This window comes from Manacus candei, unplaced genomic scaffold (genome assembly GCF_025592945.1).
Source record: "Manacus candei isolate 608988 ecotype Guabito, Panama unplaced genomic scaffold, ASM2559294v1 h1tg000008l, whole genome shotgun sequence".
In the NCBI taxonomy this organism is placed as follows: Eukaryota; Metazoa; Chordata; class Aves; order Passeriformes; family Pipridae; genus Manacus; species Manacus candei.
Genome location: NW_026138056.1, coordinates 24,217,097 through 24,243,086, shown reverse-complemented (window position 1 = coordinate 24,243,086; position 25,990 = coordinate 24,217,097). Strand labels below are relative to the sequence as shown.

The 25,990-nt window shown below is 36.1% G+C and overlaps 1 protein-coding gene and 1 long non-coding RNA gene across 4 annotated transcripts in view; one reads left to right on the top strand and one right to left on the bottom strand.

Moving 5' to 3' along the window:
- The window catches only part of LOC127461570 (uncharacterized), a 364,419-nt gene extending 348,575 nt beyond the window's left edge, over positions 1-15,844 (top strand). Inside the window, exon 3 of the long non-coding RNA XR_007900147.1 lies at positions 12,955-15,844. This is a non-coding gene — a long non-coding RNA (uncharacterized LOC127461570). The remainder of the gene's footprint in view (positions 1-12,954) is intronic.
- The window catches only part of PREX2 (phosphatidylinositol-3,4,5-trisphosphate dependent Rac exchange factor 2), a 172,858-nt gene continuing 153,437 nt past the window's right edge, over positions 6,570-25,990 (bottom strand). For all 3 annotated transcript variants that reach the window (XM_051768310.1, XM_051768315.1, XM_051768322.1), the window contains 3 exons: positions 22,858-22,960; positions 15,869-15,936; positions 6,570-11,604 (listed from right to left, as the gene is read on the bottom strand). In XM_051768310.1, the coding sequence (XP_051624270.1) occupies positions 11,559-11,604; positions 15,869-15,936; positions 22,858-22,960 (217 nt within the window). In that variant the 3' untranslated portion in view covers positions 6,570-11,558. The remainder of the gene's footprint in view (positions 11,605-15,868; positions 15,937-22,857; positions 22,961-25,990) is intronic.

Here is a 25,990-nt window from a genome sequence, read left to right as displayed (position 1 = left end):
ACTTTAAATGTTGTTTGGCATCCAAAGCATCAAAAACTTGAATAGAGATGCTTTCAAGCTGCATTTGCATGCCTTTATATAGAGAAAGAAAAAACAGAAAGACCTTAAAGGTCGAAGGAATAGTATTAGTCATGTTTTATAGATGTTGATGCAAAACAGATTCTATGGATTAAGGATTTTCCTTAAAGTTATTACTTAAGTGCATGTTAGTGATTGGAAACTGATCCAAGAAGACTTTTTAATTTCTGGCCATGTCCATGAACGATCCTCCTTTCCTAACTTAGTTACAACCCTGCAATAGGATAGGGAGACTATGTATAACATTTCCACATGGATCTAGCAATGACGTGTTCCTTAAAGTACTGAACAAATCCTCAAGGATTATTATGGTGCCTTTCAGTATCCTAAGAAATACTAGTTGGGGATTAGTTCTAACTCTGATGTTTCAACACAAACACTGACTTACTTCAGTTCTGAACTTCAGATTATGCACAATTTTGAAAAATCTTTGGAGAGTTGGTGTACCTGGGTAGCTGTGGTGGTACAAATACAACACAAGTAATAAGGTTCGCAGTGAGTGGGAGCCAATCAGAGAGCCTGTCATTAGATGTTTAGTTGAGACATTTATATATCCAAGCACATTAGGAAAAGAAAGAGAAGAGGAAGCACTGAATATAAACCAGGACCTTTGAATAACTGATGATTTTGCCACTAAGTATTTAAATATAACTTGCCATATATAGGGATTGGCAGCTAAGGGGAAAGGTCTCTACAGCAATGACTAAAGCCAAATTAGTGAATCGAGAGACAAGAGAAAGGCTGTTGCTTTGACAATATTAAATACTGGAATTTCATGTGAGTAAGAAAAATATGCATTGCTCTTACGACTGGAAAATCATAAATGGAAGATCAAGTTTGTTTATAAGAATTGGTATTTCACTTCAATTCTGAAGGAAGTTTATGGTACTATGAATATTACCTCCTTCCTCTTACATTTTTTATGCATCTAGATGAGATTCTTAAAGCTACTTCTTTACAAATGGTGCAGACAGCCGGGTGGGATTTTTAAAAGCATTTTGATGCCTAACTACTGTGGAAATAATTTAGATTATATTTCAGAAATTTTAGCAAATGGTTGTGTTTGTGATTAGGTAACCAAATACAAATGCCTCATAAAAGGAATTTAAGAATTTTCTTGCCATAAATCAGAAGAACTTATGTGTTCACTGTAAAGTTATCAGGGCTGGCTAATGGACAGGAACACTAGCTTTGTTCTCAAAAGTGACTGATATTTCTGGACACTTAGCATTTGTTGACACCAGTGTCTAAATGAAGAAAAGCCAGGTTGCACATCAGAATCCAAGTCTAAAGCTTTGATCCACATCTAAACACCAGCTGAAAAAAAAATAAAATATATATATTCTGATAACTCAGCCCCAAGTCACTTCTGAAAAATATGACACAATTTCGGATTTTACTTTTGGGTAACTACAATTTCAGCACCTTACCACAATGCCAATGTTGCTCAAAATGACCTGTGAGTCTGCCCAGAAATCTTCAGATGCCTTTCTTCTGGCTGAAAAAAAGTCTTCTGAGTGACTATAACTCTGCTCTGGGTACATGTAGGTCTGAAAGGCAAATAGATTGTAGCCTCAGCCTAACTCTCATCTGAGTGCCTTTGGAATCTGAAAACAAAGCAGGCCTGTTCCAAAGCACATACATTTGTAACTTCTAACACAGATAAGGATATGAAAATATTCTTATAGTTTTCATCCTGGCAATAGAAAGTTTGTAGTTCAAACTAAACGACATACTCTCTTCTTCCTGAAAACAGTGGAACATGCTGGGACTGCACACCAGTGGCCTCATTGTGCTCTAGGAAAGGAGTAGTTTTTTATCTTTCCTGCTGTAGCTATACAAGATGCACTGGACTAACTAGTTCAAGGCAGAGGCACCTCAGCATCACTCCTGGTCTGTCCTCCTACACCTCCAAGCTGCTCTGCAGTAGCTGAAATACTACACAGCTCTCACTGCAGGATGAAGAGAGCAGGTTATTTTTCAGTAGACAGACTGTTAACATCCAGGTTGACAAAAAGTCTCATTTCCTATAGCAGCACAGTTGAACAGTCCTATGTGTAATGCCAACAGCAAATTTCAAAAGGAGGGGAAAGGGGAGGCGCATTTCACCTCACCTTATTCAAAGCAGACCTGCTTCCACATATCACAATTTTGAAATAATCTGGCAGAGCCTTTATTTCTGCACTTCACCGACAGCCCTGCTCTGTGACCCGCATCAGATGAATTCTGAATGAAACAGAAGATAGTTGTTGCTCAGCACATTTGAAAAGCCTTCAGCACCCGTGATTTTCTTTCCTTTCATGCTGGTTTATTCTTTGGCTTCCCCACTGAGTCTGTTCTAAGGAAGGTTCACAGGGACTATTAGCATTTGGAAACAGAGAAATGGAACTCGGAGAGTAGAAGAAAAGTAGAATGAGTTCCTCATTTTATATCAAATTTTTTATTTCCTTGGAGAAAATTTTGAACTGCTTTGAAATTTACTGAAACCTGATTATAATGAGGGATATGTTCCCATTGTTTTGATCTAATGTGGCCTAAATCAAAATTAAATATTGAGAATACCTAGGGAGAAAGTAGGAATTTCTACTGGTTTTTTCCTACCCTTCTCATTCTAAACACACAATATAAGCATTGTCCCACTTTTATTCTAATTGGTACAGAATATCCATCTCCTGTTTTTCTGGCAGTCAGATATATGAAAGACCAATTGTAAGGCTCATATTCTACTTTCATTACTGAACTGAATTGTTTGTTATAACATCATTTAGATCATAGAACCTAGAACACAGAACAGTAAAGTATATGGGGTGCATTTTTACTGCAATCTCAACAGCAAACACTTCAGTCACTCCTCCATCTTCAGAATCCTCTCTTTGCCTGCTCACCATCATGAAAAGAGCTCCTTCAGGAAGCTCCAAATAGACTGTAGCCTTCAAGAGAGGTGTTAAAGGCACAACAAGCCCATAACATCAATGTGACTGGAATCTTTACTTCCACTGTTCCTCTGAAAGGCATCTCACCTGGTAGAATAAATTAGTTTATTAAAAGAAAGAGAAAAAAAGTAGAGGAAAATTTCTTCACATCCCATTTAATGCACTGTTTTGTTACTGAGGACAGTAGAGAGACATTGATTATTTCTCACAATAGATATAAAATTAGGAACTATGATTAGGTAGGGAACTTCTGTTTTTTTAAAGACATGGAAGGCTTAAGACTAAAAAAGATTCTCTTTTTTCTCATGACTATTGTGTGATGAATACTCAGATAATGTAGTTTATTCCCATGCAACAGTTTCAAATATTAATGCCTTCTCTCAAAGTCGTGGGAACTCGTCCAGAAATGAAAGCCTACTGTCTGTTCTGTCTGAAACAGGCCCACAAATGTCCTTTAAAATTGCCATGACTGTAATTATTTCTCTAGCTACTAATTTTTCAGGGTGTGCTGTCAAAATTCCAAACACCTACCCAACTTCTTAATACATAAAAGCTTTATGCATTTTCCTATTTTGGAACAACATCAAATATATTGCTAAGCATTCAACCAAGCTTCACTTTGTCTTGACTTTGAATTCAACTGTCACTCAACATATTTTGAAATGTATTACAACATGAGCAAGTAGCACTGATTAGCATCAGACATTATTTCCGCCTTAATCTGGGTGATATTTTGTCATTAAGTTTTGTGATGATGCACTGACTGTAGATAATACAGTGCTGATGTTCATTTGCTTGCAGTCATGTCCTGTATTGGTTTGATTAGACTCTATGGCTGGTTGATGACAAAACCTCATTGATTACATGTGGTCTGCTTCTCATTTCCAGTCAAGCTTTCTGTCTTGAGACATGAATAGTTTCATTAATTAGGTGAACTAAACACGCTGACAAGCATTCAAGCTAGTGTGGTTCTGGCATAATAGTGCCAGTATTATGGATTCATTCTCTGCAGTCAATGAAAATTTGGTTATTCATTTAAATGAAAGCAGAATCAAAACCTATTGGTGTTCCTTTCATTTGATTATGCTCCCAGAATATATCCAGTACAATTTCCTCCTACTTTTAGAGGCTGTTATCCTTCACAAGGAAAGACACCAATTATTTATTCCAGATATTAAGATCCCTCCTTCCTTGGTAAAGAACTCTAAATAAGAAGAACAAAACATGACTAGCTAAACCCTAGAGCTTTAAAAAAAGTTCTAGATGTAAGTTAAATTTATTAGAATTTATACTGAGTCTTCTATAAAAGAGGCAGTTGTTTGATAACATATCAACTGTGTTAAATACTTGGAAAAACTGAGGTCAAATCTTCGGGTATTTCATTGCTGTATTTACACTGCTCACCATTTGTCTCACCTTGCACTACTCCTCAATATCCAGTATTTTCTCCCCACTCTCCATTCCATGTCACATTCTGGAGATGCATTTTCAAATCTTTTTACCAAATTAAGGATATACACATTTTTGTATTCTACCCTTAGTCCAAGGATTAATATCAATAGAAGAAGCCTCCCACCTATCTTGTGACTGGAAATGGACATTTTCCCATCCCGTCCTGTCTGCCCCATTAATCCAACTCACTGATTTGCTTTAATGCAGTAGAAGCCACTAGTATGTCAGACATGGAAAAACCTGTATCAGCACTGGATGTTCATCTTGGAGAGCAGCAAGAGCAGGTTCACTCCCTGAAGGAGGACAAGCTGGGACCTGTGGGTGAACACAGTCCAGTGGCCTCCCCTTGACAGGACAAGATAAAAACAGGCTCTGCTAACAGTCCAGGGATGATGTGACAAGGCAAAATATTGAAGCAGGTGCAGGGTCCATCCAGAAACTCCAATCATAAACAGCAGAAGATGGGACTAGGGACAAAGCTACCCACAGCCCAAGTTTCAAGGTCCACCCCAGAGATGTGGCTGGTGACAGTAGCTTTGAAGGCCTGAGCTCCAAATCCATGGCCAGTGGGTGCAGGGATGAGGGTAGCTGGGTCTAATAGGGTATTTTAGTGTCCTCAGAATCCTAGCAGCTCCACAGAGGAAAATGTATATGGAAATGAATGGGGGGAGGAGGGGAATCAACTAATATGTAGGAAAGCAGTTTCAGAAAATTAAGATTTCTACAAGCAGAAATGAAGTAACTGTTTGCAATTCCACTTCATTAGTGTAAGCCAAGTATGAACATCATCTATTCTGTTTCTGCTATAAAAAAACCCCAACACATTCAAATACATAGTAAAAGTAAGTTTATGAGTAAGATTTAAAAGGAAGTATCCTTACTTTCAAAGTTTAACAGACACATACTTTGATGCGAGGCAAAGATATATTATGGATTTTGAATTGTGGACTCATTTGACCTCTGACGTGTAAGTGTAGTAAGTCCCTTGGCAGGCTTTTTCACTTTCAAATCAAGATGATAGCAACACTTTCACATGAAAGATGCAAAATTACTGGACACCCAAGTGCTACCATGGTGCAATTGATTATCTTTCTCAGCAGTTGTTTCAAAGCACTGTGTACACCAATCAAGAAAAGAATTCTTTGGGCTTTATTTCTGATGTATTCATGGCAGAAACGAGGAGCACTGAAACAAGAAACTTCACTTGTGATGGTAGAAAAGCAGTTCATATTTGAAATCCTCTGGTCACTTCTGCTGCTCAACACTTTGAAATGCCGTCCTGCACAAAATTAGGGAGAGGAATATATAGGATAGAACAAAAAAAAAAAAAAAGATCCATCTTTCAAGTCTAGTTATCCAGAAATACTTGCATCCTCAACCTCCTCCTTGATAGCAGATGGAAAACTAAAGGGATTTTACAAAGTAATTGTAGTTGGTTTTGGTCCTGTCTCCACTGTTCCTCTCAGTCTTTACCACAATAACCATGTAGAATTCAGAATTTCCTTCATATAGAGACAACTCTCAGCAAGATCTAATATTTCAGTCCTACAAAAGAAACACTGAGTGCAACTCCTCAAACCCCTGGTATCCCAACAGTTCCCAATCCCTCTAAAGGGTCAGTCATTCATAGGTGGTTTTTTAGCACAAGGAGTATAACACTCCATATTATGCTTGTCAGATGCTCTTTTGCACAGCAGTATACAGATGATGACAGCTTCACGCTTTCTGTCTTCAGATAAGAAATTCCAGAAATGGTGGTGGATGTTTTGGAACTTCAAGGGGCACTAATGGCACCATGGGGCCAGAAAGTGGTTTTCATGCCTGTCTCTCTTCCAACTTTCACAAAACAGAGCTGCCTGCAGCCACAGACTACTGCTTATGCAGGGTTCAGTTTTCCAATGGTTACAAAGACATATTTTAATTACAAGCAATAAACCTTGATTGAGCCCGGGTTCTCAGAAGAGATTCTTATTATAAACATTTATTTCTAGAAGTTTAATTTCTGTTCTCCTGCAGCAGAATTTCTAGGGCAGCCATACAACACTTAGCACCCCCAACCCCCTCCCTCTCAACTTATTTCTTGCTTACAAATAAAGAGATTTGCAGTGGCCATATTATGAATGGTTTATTTCTGTCTGGCATTTATTACCGTTCCAGTCTTGCCTATGTAACTAAAAAAATAAAGCACAGATCTAAAAGTACACAGTATTAGTTTTACCCATAATCAATATAGCAACTGATTCAAAATATGCTACAGAGGCACTTTACAAATAAGGAAAATGTAATTTAAATCCATGTTTCAAGGTTATTTAATTCCAAAGGTTACTTCTAACAATCTCAACTACCCACAGAGCTGCTAGTTTGATTGTTTTCAAACAAAAGCTGACTGAGACATTCTGTGTGTGGCTGTACTTACACATAATGTTTCAAAGCAGTAATGCTCTCTTGTGCTTAATGAGACATTACAAAATATATTCTCCATTTGAAAAAGGTGTGCAATACTCAATGCAGAAATTAAGTTCATTTTTAAAGTATAACACAAGTATAACCAAATACATACACTATATACAGGGTGTTAAGAAGTTAATAAGGCTGCTTAGTCTTTTAAATCTGGCGTATGGTACTGCAGATAGGACACACACACAACCACAGAAGATGTCATAGATATTCCCCTGAAAGTCCAAATCTAAGTGCTTGCATAAATGTCCTAGCTACTTTGAACACTCAGTTGGACTTTGAACTGAAGAAGTAGTTACTTCTAAATTAGATTTCTAACATGGAGATGTTATTTTTGGAGAAGAATATAAGAAAAAAACTTGATTAGCCTCTGGACAATCTGAAATTTCTCGATGGTATTAACATCTGCATGACTGTGTACGCTGCATATTCATTTATACATACTGAACAAGAAACATAAACCCACATCCTCTAGTAGAAAATGGGAAACATTCAAAATAATAAATTTTCTTTAGGAAAGCTTGGTTTATATATACAGTACATAAAAAGAAACCCTACACAATTGTCAGCATACAAAAATATGAGTGCAGTATCTTTTTATACTTCAAAACCTAATGCTGCAAAATACAAGTATCCTGAGTCAGGTATGTGCTGCACATCTAATTTATCAATGCCAGGGTACTGTTGGAGTACAATTAGAAAAGCACTACCTGCATTTATCAACAAGTACAGAGATAAAATACTTAAGGCAATGCATTAGCTCTTTTCATAATGTTAAACAAAAATGGTGCAAAATATGCGTAAAATGCTGGTAGACATATCCAAGAAGGAGCTGTAAAATAAAGAGTATGGAACAATATGTATATATATACTACAGTTACTGATGAAAATAAATGAAAGACACTGTTCTTTTTTGAGCATCATGCTTAACCATGATGTGTATACTCACATTCAGGCAATTGTCTTAAATTATTTATATATTTATATATATATACACACTACATCTGACAATGAATTAATAAAATATGTTTTGCTTGTGAATTTCTCAGGTAAAAACAGATCAATAAAAATGGTTCATTTTTTTTTCCATTAAAGGATTCCAACAAATGAAATTAAATATGATTACTATAAATCCTTGTTGAGTAAAGTTTAATTGTTTTGGCTCTAAACCAGTAGAAGAGAAGTTCTGACTACTATTGACTTCATTCAAATAAACAAATATAAACCAGTCCAAAAACCAAGTAAGAACTCTATGCCAACTCAGTTGTTCCTTGGACTGTAACCCTCCCTTCCCAGTTGTTAAATCTCCTATACATCACCCACAGACTAGCACTGAATTATGGTGGTATTTGGTAATATATGCCTCTTGATCCTTCAATATATTTGTGGAAGAATTCCACTTGTCTTGGAAGCAAAAGTAAAAATTACATATAGAATGCTTTCCCTAAAACAGTACAGCACATTGTTGTAAAAATAGGCTGCATAACCTGTTTCTGTCAAAGCAAAGATTTAAGAAGCAATAGGTGATACACTGCTTGTAAATCATCACTCTTGGTCATCTCTTCTTGTCACCTGAAGTTTAAAAATTTATGAGAGGATAAACATACTGTGATGAGAATAGATTTTTTTTTTACTCTGCAAGTGTACCTTGTATAAGGAACAATACATCCTCTACATATACCAAAGAAGATAAACAGTTTTAATAATGAGTATATGTAAATTTATAATTTAAGAATGGACTTATTAAAGGTCCAAATAATGTTATTAAAGTCAGTGTGTTAGAACGTGCAGTGTGCTCTGAAAACAGAGGGACAAGAAAAGCAGTTTGGAAAGCTGCACAATGTTTCAACCAAATATGGGCTTTTGAAGAACATTTTGAGAAATCAGGCACTCTTATTAGACAATCGGCGGGACATTTATGCCCCATTTACTCTGGAAATAGGTTGGATTTAATGATCTGAGGTCTTTTCCAACCCAATGGATTCTGTGATTCTGTGTAGTTTTGTGAAAGTGTATTTTCATGTGCTACCTGTAATCCCAGAAAACCAGGACTTAAGTTTCTCAGCTCCTCAATACCATGCTAAATAGATACTTTACTTTGCAGAATGGGTCACCAAAAAAGCTCATAACGCTGAATACAGTTTTGAAAACTGTTTCTAGAAGGGGTAAAAAAGAATAAAGGACCAAAAATTAGATAGAAAAACAAGAAGTCAAGATTTCTGATGCACACTCATGAAATAAGAGCTAAAGAATTTGTTCCAGGGACTGGCTTGTAACTATCTGTCCCATACAAATGTCTATTCTTCCATGCTTTCCACAACAAAACAAAATAGGGAATTATCACATTATACAGGGAGAATATTTTGGAATATTTGCACTCCTACCATTTTCAGTGCTTTATAAAAAAGTGATGACTAATTACAGTAATGCATATGCATGCAACAGATTCTGCTTGCTAGGTTATTTTCTATCACACAAGATTAGCAGCTCCATGTAGCTGACAGCTGACTTCTCTCATAGTAAATCTAACCTTATGTGGGCAAGTCTCACAGGAAGATGGGAGCTCCCAGCTGGGCTGACACCGGCACACTTTTGGCATGAGGCAGTTACAGCTTCTCTGTGCTTTTGATGCCTGAAGCTGAAACATTACTGGTGGTTTTGCCTGGAGCAGAAATAACCGTAGCCAATACTGCTGCTCTGAATAAAACACATCTCAAATATGAGATCCTGACTAGAACAGCAACGATGTACAAACATTAGGTCATGCCAAACGAGAAATATAAATCTCTAAAATTAAAACTTTGTTTTCTGATCTGAATTTTGGTGTTTGTTTTGTGTATTATGTTTTTTTAATTAAAAAGATTATAGTCCAATAGCTTCCAATAAATATGAAAGAGTAAACTTCAAAGCACAAAGGTGAAGTTGTTACTGGAGTGTTCATTACTGCATGTCTTTGTCACAGTTTAAGGCAAACATTCTATATTTAAGGTAAAACCAGTACTGATATGACTACATAAATATATACACATTGAAATGCAATATATATGCACTGACATATATATCTGTGGATATATAAAAATATTTATTTTCTTAGCAAAGTTAAAGTCTGTGTAAAAACATTTATAATACTGAAAAAGGTAGGAGCCTTAATTCCTCCTTTGGAGAAAAGTAACAAGTTCCCTAAATATCCCATATAAAAATCCCACTCTCTGCAAGAATACAGATCCTTTTGAGTTCTCACTTATTTAATTGTGGATTAATATATTTGTTGAAGATTTCATAAATAATTAGATCATATGCAATAATTACGTTGTGAAGTGTGATTGTTACAGCATAACTATAGACCTCTGTTGTACAAAAAATAATTTTTATTCATACAGTATGTGTCTTGGTCTTATGGAATGCATAGCTACTGCTACAAGTAGAACTATTTCAGAATACAATTTTTGTTCTAATGTGTTCACATTTAAACCTCATTTTGGGGCATTTTCTCTGAAAATTCTTTGGCCTAAAGAACAGCCAAATGCAGATAAATTTTCCCTGGGCTCTCTAAACAGTCAGAACACTTTCAAAATAAATTTATAACAACTACCACTCCAAAGAACTGAAATGCTATACAAAGCAATTCTGACAAAATATGGGAAATGGTAGCATAAAACATCAAAACTCTGAACTATGCTTCAACTTAAACCACAGACATATCCAGTTAAACATAACAATACTGACTCATCTGTGCCTTATGTAAATTTGCTAGTGTAGTGCTATAGAAAATTATAAACAAATCTGAAAAACTCTGAAATGAAGAGAAGCAATAATGTAAAATATCCACTTGACAGAGTCTGAAATTCAGTCTAACAGTGGGTGAAAGTCAGACTTATTCTTCTCCTTCGTTATAATGGCAACTGAAAAAGGGCAGAACTTCACCTCACAGGCTATATAGGTACTCTTTCTAATCTACAGGTCCTCCTTCCAAAGCAGTGTGACAATGCACTGCTTCAGATATGGCTGAGTTTACTGATTACAAGCACACACTCACAGCAGCAGTCTGCCTGCAGCCATTAAACACAATTCTGAGATGAGTTTTCCATCTTTAAACCTCATTTACATTATATCCTTGAAACAGTAACATGAACATTCTGAGAAATTAGGACAGCAACAGGAAAAAAGGCTTTATCAAGTGCAAAGGGCCCCATATATGAAGTGCACGCTCATTATCAAGCCTAGTTTATATAGGCTTTTATTCCTTCCACAAGAATGCATTCTGTATAGTGTACAAGTGAAAACATTCCCTCTGAAAAAGACATTTGTTTTCAAGCTGCTGGGTATACCTATAATGTGGGTGAACAAGATACATCAAATTAATCTGATTCCAGTGTAAAATTCCCAAGGAAGATTCCTGATCTACTAGTGTAAGGCTGGAGTGCACAGATTTCAGAAATGCTTTTTGGAAGACATTTTTCAATACCAATGGAGAATATTTAGGGTATTTTTTTCTTTATCCTGAGTAAAAGGTTGGTGTTTTTTTTTTATTTATTTATCAAAGCCCTAGGGAATACTGTTATAGTGCAGTTGGATTTTTGTCATACAGTCCCAGTATCCTAAAGGCCATTATTGGATTGTTTTCTGGAGCAGTTCTCCTCATTCTTCTCCAACAGCTGGTGGTGGCTGGCATAGCTTGTATAATCTGAAAATGACAAAACCCAAAGCAATTGTTATTCTGAGAGCTTGTTCATTATTAATATGAGGAAATTTAAGGAATACAAACTAAATCTATGTCTTCCTGCACTGCAAAACAAGAGATACTGAATTCAGTTTAATACCATCAACACAAAACTAGTAAAATCTTCTTTGTGAGCATTAATGTTTACATTGAAAGTGGAATCATTAAAATCCACATCTATTAGCAGTCTTATAAAAGCATTTCAGTATAGTCAAATTTTCATATTTCTTCAGTGAAGATCCCTTCACTAATCCAATTACCAGTTGCTGCCCTGAATTTCTAAATTGGAAAAGCTGTTTGGTGAATGCAACTGCCTCCATTTCTGTTTTGTCTTGGCACAGTCAAACCCCACTCTAAGAATGGTTCCCCAAAGAACTGATGCTGTTTGAAACACCTAAGACAGATGTCAGACATGTGACACACCAGCACGAGGATTTTAAACTCTCTCCCCCTCTGTTTCCACATGGATGATGCCAAGACCAGTCAGATTTGGTTCAAATGACTACCTTAGCACAGACTGAAATAGCCACTCCTTTTATGAAGGCTTTTGGACTTTTCTTAAATCCTTTTACCAGGACTTGGTTATTAGAAAGTGTTTCAAACTTTACCCTAATGTTTAAAATACTGAAAATAAAAGGCAATCACTCTGACCTCAAACCCTCTGTTCTGTACTCCTGTCCAGCATACAGTACCTCCTCTGTAACAACAGCAATTAGAACTAGTAATAGACATGATCTCATTTGGAGGTTACATCTTTTCCTCAGGGAACATGTATCATTGAAGGAATAACAAAGAAGTGACCACGTATGGCATGGGAAAGAGAAAAAGCATCAGAAGCCAGAAACAAAGAGACAATGACACAGCATGTGCATCAATACTTGACATGAAGACTCTGATGTTGGAATATCAAAGTAATAGAAATAGCAGGTTTGGTAGGTCTGGCTACAGGTAGGGTGGTGAATCATCCAGTGACCTGGGGGCTAGGGATACTTAAGATACTCAGGGTACCTGAGTATGACATGGATATTTTGCAAATTGGCCTGCTAAATATCATGCTCATTTACATGACTCCATTTTAACACATCAAAATTTTCAAAATTTTCAAAATTATACTACAAATCAACACAGAAAAGAAAAATCTGAACTTGTGGCTGGGATCCACAAACAATTCAAGATCAATGGGTTGGTGACCGCTTGGCATGATACCCAAGAGGGCATGGGCTTAAGCTCTGCCAGGGGAGATTTAGGTTGGATATTAGAAAGAAACTTTTTACAGAGGGAGTAATCAGACATTGGAATGGGCTGCCCAGTGAGGTGGTGGATTCACCATCCCTGGAGGTTTTTAAGATGAGACTGGATGTGGCACTTAGTGCCATGGTCTAGTAACCACAGCGGTGTTGCATCAAGGGTTGGACTTGATGATCTCGGAGGTCTTTTCTAACCTGGTTGATTCTATGATTCTGCTACTGAAATGATGTGAGGTGAGTATGTATGGCTCCATCCATGAGTGTTCAGAGCCTCTGCAACATCCAGGCACATCTTGTCAGAAACAGCATCCTGTGGCTACGCAAGAGCAGGGTAGGATAGCTGCTGTTATCCAATTTCAGTTCCTTTAGGAGTTAAAACCCACGGGACACTAAAAAAGCAGAATGCCCATGGGCTAAATAACTTTTGTCCGAATCTCCCTGAAATTATTATCAAGCAGTATTTTTTCTGGATGGTAAGAATGAGGAGAATCAGTTCTGTCAGGCAAACAGAAACTGGAAACCTTCTTTCCAATCTTCACCATAATGTGTTCTGAAGATCATTGGACTCTTCCACGTGGTCATATGGCAGATTCACAGATCCAATCATTTAAGGTCACATTGTGCAGACATCAAAGTATTTGTTAGGAGTCATATATAAAGCAATACACATATATACTATATTTTGATATGAATGAGAGAATAAGATAGTCTGATCTTTACACAGACAAGTATGCAGAGAAGAATAAACAGGGGTTGAGTTATTTGATTCTGCTGGTATAATAAAGCAATAATATTCAAATCTGGCAGAAGACAGATAAAATTACAGTCAGAATCTTACCGAAGTAATTGCAGTGGGGTTAATACTTGATGATGTTTTAGCAAAATCTAATTTCTATGGAATAATGTGCAGCAAACCTCACTTCCAAGTCTGTGTATTCTTCAGGTTAAAGTGGTAATCATTAAGACTGTCTTCAGAGCAAGAGATATAGGGGAATTCTGAAGTAAGGCTAACAGTAAGGCTGCATAAATCCCTAGGATCTAAAGTTGCTGAAGATGCTGTAGAACAGAAACAGCCTGTTCTGGGTTGATATACATGGAACAACTATTTGAGATGGTACAAACAGATCAGCTGAGAAAACATGGAAATAGTGGCAGCTGCAGAGAATGGAGAACCCTGTCAAGCAATGTTGAATGAAACCAAATATAAAATTGTTTTCCAAGCAGAGAACTAAGAACCCATAGTCTCATTTAGCTATACGTCAAAAGTATCACTCTTGCTGATGACTATTCTGACTTATGCATCTATTGGTACACCAAATGCCCCAAACACTGAGGTCTGGGATATTCCTGTGACATTGCTGTTGCTGTTGACTGGCAAGGGTACTGGGTGCATCTGTCTATACTGTGTTCTAGGAGCTATCTCATAATTTTTCTTCAGCTTTTCAATGCTATGTTGTGGGAGTTTCAGCTGGAAAGAGGTTATCTTTTCTCAGCTGATGCAAAGCTGAAAAATGTCTCATTGCTAAGTTTTTCTTTTCAAGAACTTAGATTTTTCCTTTATGACAAGAGCTCTGTCATGTAGGGGTGGGAAAAGTTTGTTTTGCACCAATTCTTTGGTTGTCCCCAGATTTATGTCAGAAAGCAGGACTCCATTTAAGGCCCAAATCATACTGTTCAAAATATGAAAAGGCTTCTCACAGCTTTTAATGTAATAAAATGTTAATTTATTGTCATAGGTTCCCACAATGCAAGACAGTTGGTCAGGGAATTTTGGTCCTACACTGCCTCTAAACTAATCACTACTGTGAAAAAGGATGCCCTCATCTGCCGCTAAGGGCAATGACTACATTGCTGATGGATTTACTCCAGAATCAGTACTTTTGTTGGATGATACTTAATCTCCTTTATGGGGCATGCAAAATGCATACATGCTCCAACAAATGCTGCCAGTAAGCAACTGAACAGTAGCTGCTACTCAGATTTACTCACACCTTTTACACTTAAGCTACACTCCTTTTCTAGAATCAGAGTAAGCACCGGCATGGAACAGTGTGTGGTGATCTGTTGCAAACAAGTTATGAGCAGTAGCCTGATTCCCTACTGGGAGAAACAGGGACACCTGAGGAAAGGGGAGCAAATTGTGTAAACAAGTTCCTGATTGTTAGTGCTTAGAGCACAGAAGGCTATGGATATCATTTGTGTTCATTCACATGGTTACCTCTATGAGGTTTTACTAATTCCCTGTTTCCTTATTGAAATTTAAACACCACAGTGGGTTTGTTATGTATTTCACAGATCTGTTTACTCTGTTAAGCATTCAATGTGTTATCATGAGTCCACAAAAAATATTATGTCTTAAATTAGTAAAAACCAGTTTAAATTAGTACTGGATTACTAGAACCAAACTTCAAGAGCAAATTAAGAACATGGTTGTTTGGTTATTTTCATTTATAAGTATTGTGCTTGTTAAGAAACATTTCAGATACCTGCAATCCATCACAGCATTAAAAAGCTGGATAAATATAGAACAGTCCATTTTTCACTCTAATGGATGTTTCGGAAAGAAACAAAGAAAGACTACATCATCTCTAAACATAACTAGAACATGATTTTGCTGAGATACTGTGGTACAGTATTTCATTAAAATGGGGTTATGGATTTAGTTATGAGTATTTCCCCAAAACCACTAAGCATTACAAGTGATGAAGGACTTAGTCCAGTGTTTTCATAATTAACATGAACTAGATTTCATTTTTCAAAAATGGGAATGTTTTGAAGTGCTACATAGCCTGAACTTCTGCATCTAATTACTTGAAGTAAAACTGTATGGCTAAGAACACAATTGATTTTACGTGCCTTAAGCGAAATTTTACAGTTGCAGCACAATATAGTCAATGTTTACTGCTAGGTTTTGAGCAGCTATGACTGAATTTGGCACAAACTAGAAAAAAACATGGTCTAGGACACAAAGAATCAGTTACCTTGGCACAGACTGTGGCGTTCGATCCCTCACTCCTAAATTCTTGGCTGTGTTTTGTACTCTTGCACCCTGGGAAAGAAAAACAACAGTTTTGCTTCATTTATTCCAACACAAATTAGGGAATTTTCTGAACTTTCCAGATGAATATAACTATTGATTACAATTAATTAATAAATACATTGCATCTCCCAAAAGAACTATCATCTCCTAAGGTGGGGAACAAGTTAAAGTAGTACATTAATTCTCAACTTAGAGAAATATGCAGAAAAGAAACAAAAATATTTCCATTTGCTAATATAAAAGACATTAATTAAAAAATAACATTTAAGGTTTAAAACAATCCAAACACATCTTGTTTCAATTTGATTTTTGTCACCATTGTTGTAGAAATCATGGATACAGTTCTTTTCTGAAATGCCACTTATTTTCTATGAACTTCTGGACAAACAAATATTACAGATTAGTTCCTATAAACAGCTACAAAACTACAAAAATGGCCTAAATTGAGGTACTAAATGAGGATTGAAAAGAAAAATGCAGTACCTAATCTTCCTTTATAATCAAAGAGTCACAAAAAAATAAATCAAGTTGGCAGGAACCTCCTGAGACTGTTTAGTCCAATACCCTTCCTTATAGCAGGGTCAACTAGAAATACTGGTCTCTCTGTACCTTAACTGATCCTTTTAAAAACAATAATGAAAGTGTTTTTATCTCACTGACTCATCCAATAAGAAGAAAGTTAATAAAACAAACAATGTTCATATACATGATAATGAAACAAACAAACTAGTTTAGATATAGCAAAGAATTTAGTAAAACTTGTTTTTAAATTATGAGGTCTAGCTTTTAAAGTGCAGTTTTATTAGTCATCACAAAGAATGTTATGTTTTCTACCATTTTAAAGGATTTGGAAACTCCTTTTTTACTTTTTCTCTTTCTGTACTACCTAAATTCAGGACAAAAATCTATAACCTCAGAATTCTTACAGTGAGATCTTGGATTGATGTGAAACATGAAAGATAATTTACATTCCTAACAGAACTGCAGTGCCAGATTCACATGAATGTAAAAGAGGTATAATCATTGGTTCAATTATGTACAATGAAACTAGACCTTTCATTTGACTGAAATTGGGTACCCAGGTAATTGAGAAGGTATTAATTCATTGCTATAGGCTCAAACAGAAGATAAAAAAGGCTGTCTACTTATATACATGTAAGTCCTTGGGGCTTATGTAAATCAACATTTGCCACAAAAAGAAATACTGTGTCCTTACATTTTTTGTAGGAACAAAAGACAGTGGTAAAGATAGAAAATAATAACTAGAATACCTATAAAACTGAAGGTAGAATATAAAATTATTTCACTAGAGTTACATCTAGTTCAGTAAGCTCGTCTCTGACAATTGCAAAGACACACGACTATAAAGCATGACAAACATGTTTTTCCCCAGGAACTCCTCCAGAATTCAATAATTAGCCATTCTACACCTCCTCTGTTCAGCAGCAGGTACGTATTTAATCAGTTTCAGTGATTCTCTTCTTTCCCTTCTCATCTTGAATCCATTAATAAATTCACATCCCCAACCTTCTTGTGAAAGGAGATCCACATCTTTGGCGCAATCTTATGTGGCACAAGCTTGTTATGTCAGGGATCATAGAATGGTTTGGGTTGGTAGAATCTTAAAGATGATCTAGTTCCAACGCCCTGCCATGGGCAGGGACACCTTCCACTAGACCAGGTTGCTCAAAGCCCTGTCCAACCTGAACATACCCGTGAACACATCCAGTGATGCAGCATCCGCAGCTACTATGGGCAACCTGTTCCAGTGCCTCACCATCCTGACAGTAAAGAATTATTTCTAAACCTAAAGTATAAATTTTTTTCTAAATTAAAGAATCAATCTAAGCCCACTCTCTTTCATTGTCCTAAGTGACACTACATGACCTTGTAAAAAGTCTCTCTGCAGCTTTCCACTATTTTTATTTGGTTTTAATCTGACAGTTTCATTTGATGTCTTTAGTTCTGCATTGGTGAAGACAATGGTCAGTCCCTACCCATGACACATGTTCTTCAGGTCTGTCATTTCCTCCTTCACTTGTGAAGCTGACCAGTCTTAGATTATTTTGTCTGGCTGCCTGTTCTGTCTATAAACCATTCCCAACCATTGATAATTTTTTTTCTGATCTTCTCTGAACCTTTTCCACTATGCTATGTCCTTATGGAAGGGATAAGAACAGTTCAAAATAGTTCAAAATACAGTCATGACAGCATGATTCCTACTCAGTCATCTATTTCTGCCTAAACTATTATAACTTCTGCTTTACTAATAACTACTGAGAACTGAGATGATGTTTTCTGTCATATCCTGAGGTCCTGAACATGAAATGGAACAGCAACCTCACAGTCAATTATTTCGAATGTGAACTTAGGGTTTGCTTTTTCCCCAGTATACTTCACTTAGGAGTTATCTACACTGATTTTCATCTGCTATTTTTTTGCTCAGTCATGAAGTCCTGCAAGATTCTTTTGCAATTCTTCATAGTTACTTCTCATCTTTAATAAAAAAATTGAAAATAGTTCAGTAGAGAATGGGGAGGATGATGTGGTAAGAGAACACAACTGAAAAATGACAAATCGGATGAACTGATTTCTTCTATCTACACAAATGATGGCTTATCAGGGAAATGATACTCAAATTTGGGACAGACTTTTTAGCAGGACCTGTAACAATAGAAGGGGTAATGTTTTTAAACTGAAAGAAGGTAGATTCAGCCTAGATATAAGGAAAACATTTTTTATGATGAGGGTGGTAAAACACTGGAAAAGGTTGGCCAGAGTAGTGGTAGATGCCCCATCTCTGGAAACAACAGAAACACTGAAAGTCTACTGCTAAAAAAGTAATCAAATCTAGTCTCCAAGTGTATGGTATACTGGATAGAAAACAGGAATCAAAGGAAAAAAAAACAAAAAAGGAAAAATCTCAGTTAAATGACACATAAAGTAAAACATCCTAATGAAAAGGTTAAGAAAACTCTGGAACAGACTACATGGGAAATACTGAGAAGGAATCTCCACTACTGGAGGTTTAATAACAGATGCAACAAATGTCTGTCATGAATGACATAAAGATAGCTGATCAGGTGTTGGTTACAGAGTTAGACATGTTGAGTCCAGACCTTCATCATCTCCGCTGTCCTTTTCTTGGTGCCACTTCCTAAACTTTTTCTTTATTTATTTTTCTTTAATTATTAAAGAAACCTCACCATGACAGACTGCTGAGACTGGCACATGTTTAACATCACTGAGAGCCAGACTATAGATATATATGCAAAAACTATCTAAATCAATCACGTGCAGATCCTGGACATCCCTGCTGTGACTGAGAACAAAACCAACCTATTTTTACTTGCATCACTCACTAGAAAAACTAATTTTAGTATCTTGATCACATAATAAATGAAATACATTGATTTAAAAAGAAGTCTAGTTTTATATATTAATGTAATTTATTGTTTAGTAGAGGCACGAATTAGACCTTACTTAAAACCACCAGAGTCTTATTTCTTTTGAGAAAATGCGCTCAAGAATTACTAGCAATGTGCTACATGACATCTTTTTGTCACCACTGAGTATCATTATACCATTTCTATTTCCATCTAGTGTTAATTTATACTTCTCCAATATTATTCTTAATTGAGATTGTTTGTCTCACAGAGGCATAAAGGATAGCTGTGCTATGTGACTCTAGAACGTTACCCACTGCGTATCAGTACTGCCAGAGCACTGGTGAAATACGATGGCAGCTCTGGGGAGACACCAACAATCTGGACTCTTCTGTAAGAACTAGTATTCTCATTGCCTTGAGAAAAAATTATAGGTTTATTTTCAAGTTACACACTAATTTAAGGATAGCAAGAACCAGTCACATAAAGAAAACAGATTGTCTTTATGTCCTGTTCAAAAAGCTCTAAATCAGTACAGCTCTTATAAGAATTATTCAAAATGTAGTGCTGCTATTATAGTCACAAAAAGGCATGAAAAAATGATTACTCATATAAAAAAAACAGCAGAAATTCTCTCCCGGCCTTTTCTGTTTATCAGCTTTTTAGTTACCTTTCTTCCTCAGAGCCCTCTGCCCCCTGGCAGCTCCCTTTCTAGGCCTCTATCCTCTCCACACTTTGCTGCATCCTGAAGACACAGTGCTGTCAGGATGCTTTACATAGTATTTTGTGGGTACAGATGTTTACATAAGTATATACATCAGTAAAAAAAGTTACTAAAAGACAGTTGGGACGTTTTGTCAATTTTTTTATTTTATAAATCAATCAAGACTGGATTAGCAGAAAAAAACCGGAAACTACTTAACTAAAACCATCCCACAGACCCAAGTCATACCCACTCTCACAAATTGGTTTCTTTTTGTTAATTCTCACAGACCAGGTGCTTGTGAATACCTTATAACTCACAGGGCAATTACTTTGAACCTTGTTCCAACAATACAGTTGGGGCTATTATGAGTATTGCTCAACAAGATTCTGACCTTATTCAATTTAAAAAAAAATAAATAAATTCCTGAGGTCACCCAGTCCATCAGGTGACTTCAGTTATTCATTACTGGTGCACCAAGTTGGAAAACATATCAGCTTTGATTAGAGACAATTTCCCCTTGTGGAAAGCTGATACTGCCAGAAGTTAATGTTGCTGAGCAACAGATGGAATCGATGTCCTTTCATTTGCACCTCCCTATGGCTACTATCTTTATTCCACAAAAGATTTAGGGTGTAAATGGGCTAACAAATTCATTAGTTTGTTTTATATGAAGCCAGGAGAAAGGCACATATATTGCCCTTAACTAAATGTTCTGCATAAAACCCCATGAAGCCTTTTTATTTTTTTTTTCCTTCCAAGTTTTATGGCCTGCATTATGCTCCTGACAATTAAATTCTACAGATAATTTAAACATTAAATCCAAACAGGTTTCTAGAAAATACCAGAGTGCGTTGTTGAAATTACCCCAAAACATTTAGAATTTAATAGAGGGTTATATTTCTACTACAGAACTTCAAGACTGATTTAAAATTACAACAAAAGATTATTACTCTATTAAATCCTACAGTGGTCTCCTGCAAGAGGAAGAATGTGTGAAAAAAGTCTGGTTTGATATACTAGCACACTTTTTTGCAGTGTTTGTGGCTGGAATTGAGATATTGGTATCTTAAACAGCTATTGATCACCTGCTGTTTTACTTCAAAGAATGTAGCCTCACTGAAGGCCTTTCACCACATCTGTATTTGAGCAAGTACAGTTACAGCTGCTCAAAGCCATGTGAGTTCCTTTCATTTTATCTTTCATTTTCATTTAAAAAACTGCAGAAGATCCACAAATGAATCAGCATTTTTTGAAATGGCCTAGACCTGTATTTTGAAAATGAATACTTTGACAGAACATATCCTGCAAGCAGATACATGAAGAACTCTACAACCACGTTTTTTGAATGCAAAATACTCAAAATACTGCCTTTTGTCTAGAAGTTCAGGAGCAGACATATCAATCTACACATGCAAGTTTATTCTTATACAGCAGTAGCTTTCTTTACAAGTCAAGTTACAGATGTAATTCCTTAGCAGATGTACACAACTTGATTCAAGAACCTTGGGGGCATTTTTTTCAATACAGAAACTTAATTTATGCACTGAATTAAGTGATAGTCCAATATAAAAAGGAATGAGACTAAATACTTTGATGTACCCATGTTCAGCAGCAACACTTACATGTAATCTGAACATATGGCTTCAGACTATACACAATTGCTTTAACAGACTAAAGGTGTCATCTAGCATACGTGTATTTTTGTCTACAGCAAGCTAGAAGTAAAGTATAGTTGTTTAATAATTTTCATAACTGTGATTGCTGCAAAAATATGTAGCAAAATTAATGAAAACAATAAATTAGATGCCATCTAAACTCCAGAAATTATTAATCCTGTTTTATCTGTGATTAATTGTTCCAACATTTTTTTTCACTTTAAGATTGAGTGCATCCTGTATCTTGTTTATGATTTTGTAATAGGATTGAAAGCTAACACAGGCTGGGATATATGTTCCATATGCACATAGGGTAATTAAGCTGCACTCATCCTCTCTTTGATCAACTGAATAGGTTTAGCTCTTTAATATTCACTTCATAAGCCTTGTCTATCAACCTCTGGACCATTTGTGCTCCTCCTTTGAATTCCTTCCAAGTTTCATCCTTTTGAAAGTATTTTCTGATAACAAGATATTTTAGAAAAAGTAGTGCTAATACGGTAGAGTGTATCCCCTATTTTTAGTTGATATTGCTTTTCAATCCAGTATTTTTTAGCATACCTTAGCACCAAGAGTTCATGTTGCAGTGGTTATCTATCCACAACAGCCTCTAAATCCTATTCTGTTATGACCAAAGAGTGGAAAACATTATTTTGAAATAAGCACATTGTCCTCAGGAATCTTGCCTGGAAATTTAAAACCAATAGTATTTATTTCTGCCCTTCTCTTCTACACTTCCCCTTTATTCAGTACATAAGTCACTTGTTATTAACAAGAGTTAATAATCTTAAGTTATTTTTATGGATCACATATATTAAAATAAAGACTGTCTCAGATGTAAGGTGATGCCACAGCAGTGACTACACAAAAAGCTTTTAGTAAAATCATAACCCTGTAAAAATTATGAGCCATTTACACACACACAGAAAGCAAGCATCTGGTTAAAAATGGCCTATGTCTGTATCAAAAAAATAACACAACCTCTTTCAGTCACCAATAAAGGAAGAGATTAAAAAAAACCCAAAATAACGCACAAACAAAAAACCACCCAAACTAACAAAACTCACATAGATATTACACAACATTAAGATGGAGGTTAAAAAATGCCTGGCCAAGCCATTCTTTCTAGATGATAACGTCTTGTTTGGAAACTTGCAGATCTCACCCACAGCGAGCATCCTACCTGTTTGCGCATGACATCTGTAGCTTGCATGATGTAGCGAGGAGGTAGCCCATGGCTCCGAGCCAGGATGATGGCCTGCTCCAGGGTAACACTCAGAGTGCAGCTGCAATGGAACACAGAAGTCAGCTATCTGCTAGCAGAGAGTTCCTTAAAAATAATTGCTTCTATATCAATTATCTTTTTTAAAAAGAAAATATAAATGAAAATATTACATAGTAGACCTGTCCCCTTATCCTTCCCTCTTCGGCGCAGGCATTAGTCTGAACAGTATAATGTTTCTAAGCAGAAAGACTTTAAGTGTAATAAGTGTTCCTGCTGCTTAGAATTAAACGCATTTGCCTCATTATGTTGTTAAAACAACCAAACAAACCAACCCTCCCCAAACCAAAACCAACACACAAACCCCACAACCCAACTATGGCTTGGCAAGTGCATGAGGGAGTGACAACCCAAAAAGAAAATTTTTTTTAATTATATAAATTTCTGTTCACAACCAAAGCACTGCAATAATCAAATCTCTTCAACCAGAAAAGTGGGTTGTACAGAAAATGATTCTACCTCAGAGAACCCAAAAAAAGCTGTGGTTTTCAAGTTCAAATAATAAAAGCAAGGCACATGATTAAAATAGACTTTTGAGTAGCCTTTTGGCAAAATCCTGACCAAAGTATTTTGAATAGTTTATAATATGCGCACAGAACAGACAATATGTTTCAATCAAACACTCATCTTGCTGAGCAGAAGATCTGTAGGAGGAAAAATACATCTGCGCTTATTTTCTTACTGAAAAAACCAAACCCCTGACACGTTTTAAATGCTGCTTAAGTTAATTTCTGGACTGTAAAAAGTTTCACAGTAGTGAATGTAGAAGACGCTTAATTTGATCTGTAGCTTTATTAACGGTCTTTCATTAAAAATTTATAAGCTAAGTGATTTTCCTTGATAATGAAATAATTTTCATTCCTCAGTTTCATGTATACACTGACCTCAGAGTTAACTGGAGGTAAAAATCTATTGACCTTTTGCATTATGTGTTTGATTAAGGTGCAAGATAGCTAAGTATTAGATTAAAAATTCTACACACTGTGACTTCGTCTTGTCTTTGAAAGGTGAAATACTGCACAAAGTATATGCTCATAATATTTGCCAGCACCAAAATCTAAACATACAACCTTCAAGACCAGACAGGAAAGGAAGCTTTGTCCCACTGACAGTGGAAAAAAGCAAAAGTACCTGAAATGTAATTTTACAGGTGTTATCTAAGCCAGAAAAAAAAGGGTAAAAAGCTTCTCAGTAGGTATAGTAGGTGTTAATGGGGTCAAAGTACACTTTCAACCAAGTGGTTACTGAGCCAACTTTCCCATATATCCCATCTTCCTGAAACCCCAAGACTGAAAGAACCAAAAAATCTTATTCTGCATGCGTCAATCAGAACTAACAACCTCCTAAATGAAGGTCAGCTTGAAGAATTATGTGCAATTTTGTGATTGAAAAAGACTGCCAAACTGTTCCCTGTCCAAAACCTGATGAAATGGCTGGCAATCATGGACAGTATAAGGCCTCTACATTTTGACAATGCCAATCGTGATTCAGAAATACAGTTGCCAAGTGTGTAGATAAAGATATAACCAGAGTGGGAAAAGCAGAGACAAAGCGTAAAATAGCATAATAAAGATTTCTTTAAGAGGCTGCTATGGAAGTAGGCAACAACTACAATACAATCCTGAAACATTTATGCTAAAATTAAAGATCTTACGTCATGGCAAATAAGAATAGTGATTCTAAGGATAGTAACTTTAACATATCCTGTGAAATTAGTAGCAAAGACACTCAAGATGACAGCAGTGGTGATGTTAAATATTATCACACCTCTTTAATAGAACATTTTACATTTGAGGTGAAGTCCTACAGTAATGCTGGTTAGATACATCCACTTTTTCTTTTAAAAAAACTTATTAACATATGTTAAAAATTGTTAAAATTGAATCAGTGACATGACTGAATTTCAATATACTGTTTCATTAGAGGTGCAATCACTAGGTTTTGTGTTCCTCCTAGGGAACATAAGAGGTCTGATGAATGGCAGAATTAAATACAAATTTATGGTTATGGCTTTTGTCCCGTGATTATGAAATAAATTATGAAATAAACTCTCTAAATACAAAACCCAACAACACTCAAATAGCTTCATTTTAGTTGAACACCAAATTAGTGAGATGACATCCTCTAATAAAACCAATCATGTAAACCTTACACAGTGACTCACATGTATCTACATGCTGGTGCTTTCTCCCAGCTCTTCAAATAGTATTTTAATTAGTACATATCCCTTTATCACAAATCAAACTGCCCTGGAAACCAGTTGTGAAAGACACAAATGCACACACAAAAAATCAGATGGTAACATGGAAAAGTCATAACTGGAAGTACCTCAGCAATAGGGCTGCCAAGCATGAAGAGATCAAGCAATGCAAATTTAAAACAATATAACTTCTAAAATTTTATTAAACAATATGAAAGCTGGTTATTCCTCATATTTTAAGATAGTTCTAGTGGCCTGAGCAATGTTCAATATCAAGGATTGTCAGCAAATACTTGCGGTATATAATAATCCACTCTTCTCCCCCCATTTTGAGAGCTGATAAGCAGATGCTATTAAAGTTTACAAAGCAATCTGGAAGCAGTTCTGACCACTGAAAGTATTTGGTCATTTGGATGCAATCACCCAGAAAAACCAAACGAGGAAAATATTTGGGGAAAAACTCCTTCAGTGCTCTCATAGCATTCTGTTATGGGAAGCATAAAGCCCAAATCCATAGATTTTACACTGCAAACAAATCAAAATCTGTTCTCACTCCCTCTCTTTTCCTATCATCCCTTTTTTTTATGCCAGAAAAACAAAAGACTCAAATTCATCATCTCACAATTTATGTCAGTTCGAATGACAAATCCCTACCTTGACAGATTACAGCAGCAAGGAAGAGACATTTGGATTTCCCAGGACAACTGGGCTGAGAATTCCTTATTTCATCCATTTGGTTTCCAAGAAACAGAAGGGGCTGCAGCTGCTCCCAGCCCCTGCCTACTATCCCCAATCTCCCATCAGTCATGAAAGTACTGATGTGAAGATTAAACA